The 10,334-nt window shown below is 48.8% G+C and overlaps 1 protein-coding gene across 1 annotated transcript; it reads right to left on the bottom strand.

The window, feature by feature from the left end:
* Positions 1-6,929: 6,929 nt before the first annotated feature.
* On the bottom strand, positions 6,930-9,331 carry Rhob (ras homolog family member B). The gene has a single exon (XM_055625909.1). The coding sequence runs from the start codon at positions 8,958-8,960 to the stop codon at positions 8,370-8,372; it is 591 nt and encodes a 196-aa protein (XP_055481884.1). The 5' UTR covers positions 8,961-9,331; the 3' UTR covers positions 6,930-8,369.
* Positions 9,332-10,334: the final 1,003 nt, after the last annotated feature.

Below are 10,334 nucleotides of genomic sequence, written 5' to 3'. Positions count from 1 at the left end.
AGCCTGGTTTTGCCTTTTCGCCTTTGCATTGCTTCTACTTTCAGTAGGTTTTGACTTTGCTTATTCTATCAGATTCGGCAGGTGGCCGTCTGTATACCCTGCAACTTCTACCATTACTCATAAAGTTAAAACTGAATAATTCCTCCCTGGCCCAACCAAACCCAGAGAGAACACAGGCCAGCTAACCAGCTAATTGATGTTCACGTTACCTTGTTTATTTCATCTGGACCTCCATTTGGCCTACAATCCTAGACATTCTTGGGAGGAATTTGTAGTCACACGAACGCACTATGTAAAGGAAGGGGCACAGTGGATCTTCCCATTGACAGAGTCTGCCTGGATTTGTGGTCGCATATCCGAGCCTTCCATATTTGGCTATTACTGAAGAGTGTATATTTTACAAGGGTTTTTTTTTTTTTAAGCTCTCATATAAATAACACTTTGTATACTGTCAGAGTTCCACTTAAAACTGTTCTGCTATTAAAATAGCAAATGTGTTCTTGCATCCCTTTGAGGTGTGTCTAGAAGGCTTTAGTTGTTTATCCAAAGGTCAAATAAGCTCTGGAACAAAATGGAATCAATCATCAGCAAGAACTCACTTCTTTTTTTTTTTTTTTTTTTTAAGAACTCACTTCTTGTAACACTTGTTTCTTACCTTTTCAGGACTGAAGAGAAAAGCAAACTCTAACTGGCCATTAGTTTGTAAGGAGAGATAACAGTCATTAAAGCCAGAGGCTCGCCATCCTGGCCCTCACAACTGTGTCTTCAGTGGGTGAGATGGAAAGACAAGCTTAGTTCTGCCAAGCTGCCAAGCAAGAACCCAGATCTTTGCCCACCTTCCTCTGAAACTTGAAGTGAAACCCCAGGTGTGACAGCTGAGTAGACACAGCCACCCAAGTGATCCTGTGCAGGTGTCTCTCAGCCCTGGAAACGCATTGCTGCTGTCTGGGGAGCTCTGGCATTGTTCCCCCAGAGACCTGGCTGAGTTGATTACATCATACACTTTCCTTAGAGCTGGGGTTCAGAGAAGAAGGCCTTTTCTCCATTGGTATTGTCAGTGTGCACAGCCTGGCCTTAGCACAAAACTGATTTAGGCTGCAGATGTATCTCATGCTTAGCATGTGTCAGGCCCTGGGCTCAATCTCCAGCACAGTAATAGAGCAGTTGTAGTAGTGCTGCTGCTGCTGCTGCTGCTGATGATGATGATGATGATGATGATGATGAAGATGATGGAGTTAAGGACAGACAGTTAGTAAAGTTTTTTTTTTTGTACAACCATGAGGGCCTGAGTCCAGTCTTCAGAACCTATGCACAGGCCGTGGTAGCACACAACTTTACCCCCAGCATTTGGGAGGTGGAGGCAGGCAGATCTCTACGAGTCTGAGGCAGGCCTGGTCTACAGAGAGAGTTCCAGGACAGCCAGGGCTACACAGAGAGACACTGTCTCAAAAAAAACAAACAACCCCACACCCATAAAACAAAACAAAATAAAAAAAAAAAAAACATAAGAAAATTGCAGCTCTGATTCTCCTTCATCCCATGGATACCCTGCCCAGGGGTGGCATTATTCTGTTTAGGACATAGCCCAGCCCATGGAATGATACCACTCACCACTGAAAGGCGGGTCCTCTCACATGGGTTACTCCTCTCAGGTAAAGCCCTCTCAGACATGGAAAGGGAAGGCTCATTAATGATCTGGGTTTGATTGGATTGATTTCAATCCAATCAAGTTGACAACTGAAATTAGCCACCAGGCCTGCCTTCCTCCTACCTGTTCAGCACCCTTCCACCCATCTAGAATGTTTTCTCAGAGAAGGGGAGGGTTCCCCTTTTTCCCTGCTGTTCTATGTCACTTCCCAGGATCACACTTCCTGTCCTAAGATCAGCTTCTTAGGACAGGTGCCCCATTGCGCTGGCTGGTTTATGTCAACTTGACACAAGCTAGAGTTTTCTGAAAGGAGGGAGCCTCAATTGAGGAAATGCCTCCATAAGATCCAGCTGTAAGGCAGTTTCTCAACTAATGTTTGGTGGGGGAGGGCCCAGCCCATTGTGGGTGGTACCATCCCTACGCTGGTGGTCCTGGGTCCTATAAGAAAGCAGACCGAGCAAGCTATGGGGAGCAAGCCAGTAAGAGCACCTTTCCATGGCCCCTGCGTCAGCTCCTGCCCCCAGGATCCTGTCCTGTGTGAGTTCCTGCCCTGACTTCCCTGATAGACTGTTAGATGGAAGTGTAAGCCAAACAAACCCTTCCCTCCCCAAGCTGCCTCAGTCATTGTGTTTTATCACAGCAATAGAAACCCTAACTAGGAAACCCACTAAAGTCCTTGCTTCAGAGACTCTATTCTTATTCACAAAAATTGTGGCTTTTCTATGTGGCCTGAATATAGAACCCTAGTCTGGTACAGGAGGTTAAGGACAGTGGTCATTTCCAAAGATAATCCAGTTTGCAATATGTAGAAAACCAAACTCAGTGTGTCCCTCTTACATCCTTCACCCAAATCTGCTCATCTCTTATTTATGGCTTAAAGAATGGCACTGACATTCTCAAAGTAACCTATGACAAGGTGCTGAGTACCACCATGATGACTCTCACCAAGATTTTCACAGCTTCTCCTTCCTGTCTCCAATCTGCTCTATTTTCCGGGCTCTCATCAGTACCTTGACCAGGGCAATGTCTTCCTCAAAAGCTTACACACACACACACACACACACACACACACACACACACACACACACAATCTATCCTCAACACTTCAGTCAATTTTACCATTCTCAAATTATAATCCTGCCATAGATTTCTGTCCTAAAGCCAGACAGCTTGGGTTCCAATCTCTAGGACTTTTATGATTATGAGCACACTTGATTTCTGCCTTGTAAGAAAGCTTGGGCCAGAAAACACAGTTAAACTGTGCCTGAATTCCTGATTTATAGAAACTCTGAGCCAATAAATGGTTTTCTAAGCCACTAGGTTTTGGAATAATTTGCTATGTAATCATAGATATTAATATAAATTAATATTTAAAGAAGTAAGTGAAATCATAAAACAAAGGGCTTAGAATAATACTGGGTGCACAGTCAATCAATCCTAGCTAGTGTTATTATTATTGCTTGTTCAGAAGTAATACTAGATGAAATATTCTTTCTGGGAAGAGAGATGAAGCCTACTGCACGCCAAGCTCCTTGCACAGTGCTTAGCCCAGAGTCTTCCAGCTAACACAAATATTTTGCTGACTACAAGAATAAACAAAATGAGCTAGGCACGCTTGCACAAGCCTGTAATCCCAGCACTTGAGGAGGCAGGAGGATCACCGTGAGTTCAGGGCCAGCCTGGTCTATAAATCGAGTTGAGGACAGCCAGGGCTACATACAGAGAAACTCTGTCTAGAAAAAAAAAAAAGGGACCATTGATGTATCTCACTTAGTAACATACTTGCATAAGGCCTTGGGTTCAAACACCACAAAACCAGGGCATGGTAGTACAAGAACACTTGTAGTCTCAGCATTCAAAAGGCAGCATCAAGAGGATCAGAAGTTCAAGGTGATCTCCACTAGACACCTGGTTCAGGGCTAGCCTGGGCTATTTGAGGCTCTATCTCATCTCAAGGGGGGAGGGACAGAGAATAAATACGAAAGAATGATTTGAGTCCTCTAGACTCTTACCTTTTATGTGGACTGTTGAGAGTTGGGGACACAGTCTGGGCACACAGGTTCTTTCTCTAGCCTTGTAGGTGAACCAAGGAATGTGGTAAATATCCAAGAAACTGAGGCCCAAGGTGCCTTGGTGTGTTCATTGCTTTAGTGAACTGATGGTATGTTTCCCAGGAGCACAGTTTTTTTTGTTGTTGTGTTGTTGTTTTGTTTTTTTTTTGTTTTTTTTGTTTTTTTTGTTTTTTTTTTTAAATAGCTCATGTCTGAACCACATTCTTGGAAAACACAGAGAAAAAAACTGAAATAATCAGCAAGCACCTTCTCCCCTAGCCTACCAGTAGAACCCTGGGCTCTAGGAGGGGAGTGTAGAAGCTTGATTAAAGAAACATATGCCAGAGAGGCTACACACAATTCTCACCCTAAAGAGGCCACATCTCATTAGTGACTATATATATACATATATATAGCTGTTCAACTCACCAAAGTGTTATTGGCCCAGTTGCCCATCCTCCCACCCTCAACACCATTTCTTCCACCTACGCTTCACCCACTCCCGCTTTAAGACTACTCAAATGACTTCCTCCATCTTTCCCAATGGTCAAGACAAATGCATGAACCGCTGCCCTGGGCCCCTATCCTCCCCTTACCTGATACCTCCATCAGAGGATTCCTGGTCCAGGTTAGTGCATCTCTGACGTTGCCTGAGCCAGAAGCTGTGACCCAGTTCCTGAAGGGCAAAGATAGCCTCCAGTCGCTCTTGTATTCCCCATTAGGACTAAGCAGATGCTGATACAGAATAAACAGGTGTTCTGTTTCCTTTCTGTGCCCCCCTCCAGGGAAGAAAGTCATGTAGGACACACCAGAAACTGGTTCACTCTAATATGGAAGCCAATTCCTCACTCTCCACTGTGACAAGTACACTCCTTTATTCTAGGCCCCTCATGCTCAAAGTGTAGTCCCCAACCCCATAGCATCAGTGTCACTTAGGACTTTACCAGAGATCTCTGCTCTCATACCCCTTTAAGACCTACAAGTTCAGAAACTCTGAGGTTACCTTTAGCAGCAGCCTGTGTTTTAACCAGCTCAGCATATGATTCCTGTCACACTTAAATTTAAAAATCCCCAGCTTAAGTCTACTAAAACACATGTGGAAGTGGACTTTCCAATACAGACTGAATTAAGATTAAGATTAAAGGCAAATTCTAGACAATGCCCCTTACTGTAAAATGCCCAGGATCAATGAAACTCCCCACCACCGCTATTTTCTGAAAAAAAAAAAAAAAAAAAAAAAAAAAAAAAAAAAAAAACAGTTCAACTGGCAGTTAAATGAACTCAACACATTTATTTTAAATGTGCAAAATGAATTTTCATATCCCTAAGAATAGCACCAGATGTTTTACCTCTTTTTCTTAATTGATTTTCCAGCCTACAGCAATTCATCTTTATATTTTCCAGTTGGGTCCTGATGTAACAAAAAAAAGAGTGTGTTCTGGCAGGAATAGTACAGTGTAAGTGCCCTGAATCTTAAAGCAAGTGTAACTCAGGCTGCCGTGCCTGAGTTGTTGAGCTTCCCACAAACATGAAAAACAGCTTTAGGTACCAGGCAGATCTGCACTGGCTACAGATCTAGAATGGGCCTTTTCAGGAGACTGGGTCTCAGATAGCTGGCTGCAGAGCTAAGCTCTGGGCATTTGGCCCAAGCCTAAGTGCTTCCCTAACAGAGTCCTGCACTCCCTGGTACCAAAGGACTCCGACTCTGAAATGTGCAAGTAAACACTCTTGTTTTTCAATGCCAAGATCTGTCTCCATGATGAAAAGAAACGAACTGTAGGATGAAGGTGAGTGGAACTAAGGGACAAGGAAGGAGTAAGTTATGCTCCTGCGAAGCAGCACCCCTGATGGCTCTGCACTCCTGGGAGAGCCCAAACAATCCTCCCACTGTTGGCCAGCAGGCCCTCGCCCTGCACAGTTGGAGGCCCTGTTCCTGAATGCTTAACTGGGTGAAAGGTCACCACAGACAGGTTTTTCTGAGCTCACAGAAGTGCTTCAGAGTCTGAAGGAAGACAAAGAAACAGAAGCCTCAGCTTTGAAGCAAGCAACTTCAAAGGAGGCCTCCCCAGCCTGGACCCAGAGTGGAGGAGGAGGGGTTGGAGAGGGTGGCAACCCAGCATTAAGAACCCAGAAAGCAATGCTTCCAAAAACAAAAACAAAAAGCGACACAACCCTGAAGTAGATGGGAGAGGTTGGCACCCTTCCCTGGAAACTTCTCAGAGCTGGCAGGTTTGGGCCCTCATGTATCAAGCAGGGTTGTAGCGTGGTCTCAGAAGAGCAAGCCAGCCTGTGTAGTTAGGGTACACTGCAGAAGGAAGCCTGTCTGAAATGAGGGGGCCTCAACATTGAATCCCAAAACAGGGCTGCTCCAGCTTTAAGTATCTACCATTCGGGCACCCAACCTGTTGTTCTCCGTCCTTAGAATAAAACATTATGGGTTCCTTCTGGAAACATTCAGGCAAAAGTCATAAAAGAACCAGCTCATTTCAACCCCCTCCCCGGCTCCCACTCAAGAGTTCCAGACACACATTCCCTTCCCCAGAGATACCAGCTCAGTCTCTGGGGAGTGTTGTCTATTCCCCCGCCACACCTTTTTCTTCTCTCTTCCCCCTCCCCCCTCCTTGGTTTTTTAAGTCAGGGTTTCTCTGTGTAGCCCTGGCTGGCCTGGCACTCACTCTGTAGACCAGGCTTGCCTCAAAATCAGAGATCCACCTGCTTCTGCTGGGATTAAAGATGTACACCACCATCCACAGCTAGGCTATCTCCATCTCTTAAGTGGCCAGCCTGGTCCACATGTGTGGTTAACCAGCTCCTAAAAAACATTAAAAAAAAAAAAAAAAACAAGTCATCTATGTTTAACATTCACAAATGACCATCATTCTCATTGTCAAAGCCAAAGAAGCAACAGCCCAGAATAAATTTCAGACACTTTTTAAAGATCTTTAGATGCAGTCAAATAAAGACCTTTGGCCTCACCTATGGCACTAAATTCACAATAATTAGTACACTCTTCGTGTCTGAGTGACGGCTTATTCTCCTCAGGGAACTGACAGGAGCAACCTGGCCTCTTGGGTCACCCAACCCCCTAAAAGGTGGCAGGCTCACTGACTATATTTACTATATAGGGGACATAGAGCCACTGCCAGGAAAGGCCTCTGTGAGAATTTCTTCCTTACCCCAAATTCATATATTTTCAATGACACTATTGAGCCACAGGAACCATTTATAAATGTCATCATCATAGTCTTTTAATATTTTACATAAAAAACTGTATACACAGCTTATAGAACTTTTATGTAAACATCATAAGCTCACCACTTTGTCATTTGTCAGTTTATTTAAAAAAATAAAACAAAAACAAAACAAGACAATTTAGTAGAAGTACCACTGGGCTGGGAAGGAGGGAAGGGGCAAGGGGCAGGAGGCCTTGCTCTGCTCTGCACACAGAATGTACAGAAAATTTCACATAGATGGAGAGACTGTCTTGTTGGGGGGGGGAGGTTTAAATAAACCCCAATGTGTGTTGCCTTCCTTTATCAAAACAGTGTGTGTAAGCTACACAAATAAAAATCACAACAGTGTTGACACTTTTTTTTTCAAGAAAACAAAGCAAAAATTAGTGTTGTTTTTCTTTTTTAAATCTCCTTAAAGTCATTATAGTTTAAAAAAAAAACATCAGAAGTAGATGAGGTTACAGCATACAAGTGTGGTCAGAATGCTGTCTTATGCAAATGACAAGTGCACTGAGTGTCAAACAATGAGACAATTGTGCAAAGAATTCTTTCATCATCATCATCAACAACAACAAAAAAAGCTTCAGCCTTTAAATAAATTCAGTAACAATAGTTTCTCGGACTGAACAATGTTCACTTGTAGGACAGGCACAAAGTTCGCTTATGGCAAAAGTGACCCCACAGCACACCGTGGATCCTCCGACGGCGGCTGGAACGTAGGTTTGAGGGGGGGTTGGCCCAGGAGACTCTGTCTGGGAGCTGCTTCCTCTCAAGCTCAAGTCAGCTGCAAATGTCTTCCCCAGGGTGTGGAAAGATGGCCAAGTCCAGTTCATGCTCCGATGGGCGGGCGGCTGACCCAGCCTGGGAAAGGAGTTGCTCTTGGGCCCTGGTCACACCACTCACCACCATTAAACAATACCATTCTGCCTCCGAAAATAAAATCTGTATTTATGTAACATCCCCATCCTCCCCAGCCCTCCCCTCCCGTGATTCCAGGGGTCTATGTTACAGACATGGAGGGACAGTAGTGGCTCACTGGTTACAAGCGAACATCTGCTGGGGTGCGACCACTCAGCGTGCCCCTGGGGAAACCAGAGGTGGGGGTGGGGCTAGACTGGGGAGGGACGTGGGGAGTCGTACATACACACAACCACACTTTGAGGCCTGGCTCTTTAGAAAAGGATGCTCAGGAACCCCTTGGCACTCAGCGGGGTGCCCAGGCCTGTGCCACAAAGCTGGACACACACAGACACTGGGAAGGGGGAGCTTGGTGCCCACGCTAATTCTCAGCGTGACCAGCCAGAGCCACCAGCAGATGTCAGGCAGTCTGGTGGTGTCCTTGGAGGCGTGGGTCTCCCTTTCTCCCGGCTCCGTGGGCGACCGGGCCAAGGAGGGGGAGAGCCACGCTGGCAGGGGGCGGGAGGCAGGGCGCGGCCCTCATAGCACCTTGCAGCAGTTGATGCAGCCATTCTGGGAGCCGTAGCGCTTCTGCAGCGCGGCGCGCGTGGCCGTCTCGAAGACCTCGCGCACGCCCTCCTTGGTCTTGGCCGAGCACTCGAGGTAGTCATAGGCTTGGATGCGCACCGCCATGGCCCGGCCGTCGTCCGTGCGCACTGGCTCCTGCTTCATGCGGGCCAGCTCCGTGCGGACATGTTCATCGCTGCGCAGGTCTTTTTTGTTGGCCACTAGGATGATGGGCACATTGGGGCAGAAGTGCTTTACCTCGGGTACCCACTTCTCGGGGATGTTCTCCAGAGAGTCCGGGCTGTCCACCGAGAAGCACATAAGGATGACGTCGGTGTCCGGGTAGGAGAGCGGCCGTAAACGATCGTAGTCCTCCTGGCCCGCCGTGTCCCACAGCGCCAGCTCCACCTGCTTGCCGTCCACCTCGATGTCCGCCACATAGTTCTCGAACACGGTGGGCACGTACACCTCGGGGAACTCGTCCTTACTGAATACGATCAGCAGGCACGTCTTGCCGCACGCGCCGTCGCCCACCACCACCAGCTTCTTGCGGATGGCCGCCATGAGCTCGCCGGGCGCCGGCAGCAAGAGGGGCCCGCGAGCGCCTCGCCGCCGTCCCGCTCCCTGCTCGCCGCTCCTCGGCTTCCCGCGGCCGCGCGCTGCGCGCTGGGCTCGCTAACGGCACCGGGACCCCGCGGAGGTGCGTTCTCTCGGGGCGCTCCGGCTGGCGCGGCAGGGGCGCGGGGGCATAAGGCGCACGGAGCGTGTCGCCGCGCTGCTACCGGACGCTGCTGCGGTCCTCCCGCCGCTGTCCCCGAGCTGCGCAGCTTTGTGCGAGGCGATGGCTGGGGCTACGGACTCGGCCTGGCTTCTCTCCCCGGGCGGGCTCTCTCCAAACCTAGGACACTCGGGCGCAGACGACTGCGGTGGCAGATGCGGGCTGCGGCCCTAGCGCCCGCTATTTAAAGAGTCCGGCCACTTTCTTAATATAGCCATCCAATGGGAAGCCGCCGGGCTGAGCTCATCGCTGCGGAGCCTGGCTCCGATTGGCCGCCCGCCGCAGGTCGGAGGAGGGTCCCGGGGAGCTTGATTGACGGCCCCGTACGCCGGGCTGGGAGAGGTGGCGACTGTGGAGTCTGCGCGGTGGCCCGCCCCGTGGGGTTGTGTGGCCGTCAGGTCCCCGCCTGCCTTCGTCGCAGCCTCTCTGAGCGCGACGCGGTGGGGCCGGCAGCCCGGAGCCCTCCGGGTCTGGGCGGGCGGTTCGGAGAGCAGCCGCACTTTGGAGCGTGGGTGTGGGTAGGGGGAAGTTGGCTACTGCCACGGCTTCAGATTTACCTAGTTTCCGAGCGAACTCCGCGCGGGTGCTCAGACCCATGGGGGAGGGGCGGCGCCTTCCGTGTGGTTTTGTTTTTACTTAAACAGACGCCCGTGCACACTTTTGTGTCCGAGCCAAGGGTTTCTTTCTTTCTTACTTTCTTTAGGTGAGGAACCCCTCTTCTGCTCTGGGCCGCACGCGATACTCGCCCAGAGGCAGCCTCTTCACAGGGAGAGGCTGACAGTAAATTAGGTGGGCCTGGGTGAGTCCCCTCCAGGCTCTGTTCTTCGGGGCCTGAACTTAGGTCTCCCGGGTGAAGAAGATAAGGGAAACAATCTAGGAGAAGCACAGCCTTAGGACAAAGGAAAGAGGGGTGCGGGCCACTCCCCGGAGAAGTCATCCATCTTGGGGAGGCAGCCTCCACCCAGCTCTACAACATATCTTGATCCTAATCCTGAAGCCAGAGGGCTACCTGAAGTGCACTGTGCAAGAAAACCCATGCACCCCAACAACTCTCATTGAGCCGATGAAAAGCCTGAAGCTGGGAAAGTAAGGAAGCTGACTCACAGGGGACCTGCAGGGGGAACACGGTTAATACGCAATGGACAGAGCTTCTAGTTGTA

Source organism: Psammomys obesus, unplaced genomic scaffold, assembly GCF_907164565.1.
Source record: "Psammomys obesus unplaced genomic scaffold, mPsaObe1.curated_primary_1811, whole genome shotgun sequence".
Taxonomy (NCBI): domain Eukaryota; kingdom Metazoa; phylum Chordata; class Mammalia; order Rodentia; family Muridae; genus Psammomys; species Psammomys obesus.
Note: the sequence above shows the minus strand (reverse complement) of the source record. Positions and strands in the feature narration are given on the sequence as shown.

What these genes read in the sequence shown, in the direction of transcription:
- Rhob (XM_055625909.1), bottom strand. Translation starts at nt 8,960, where the DNA reads ATGGCGGCCATCCGCAAGAAGCTGGTGGTGGTGGGCGACGGCGCGTGC.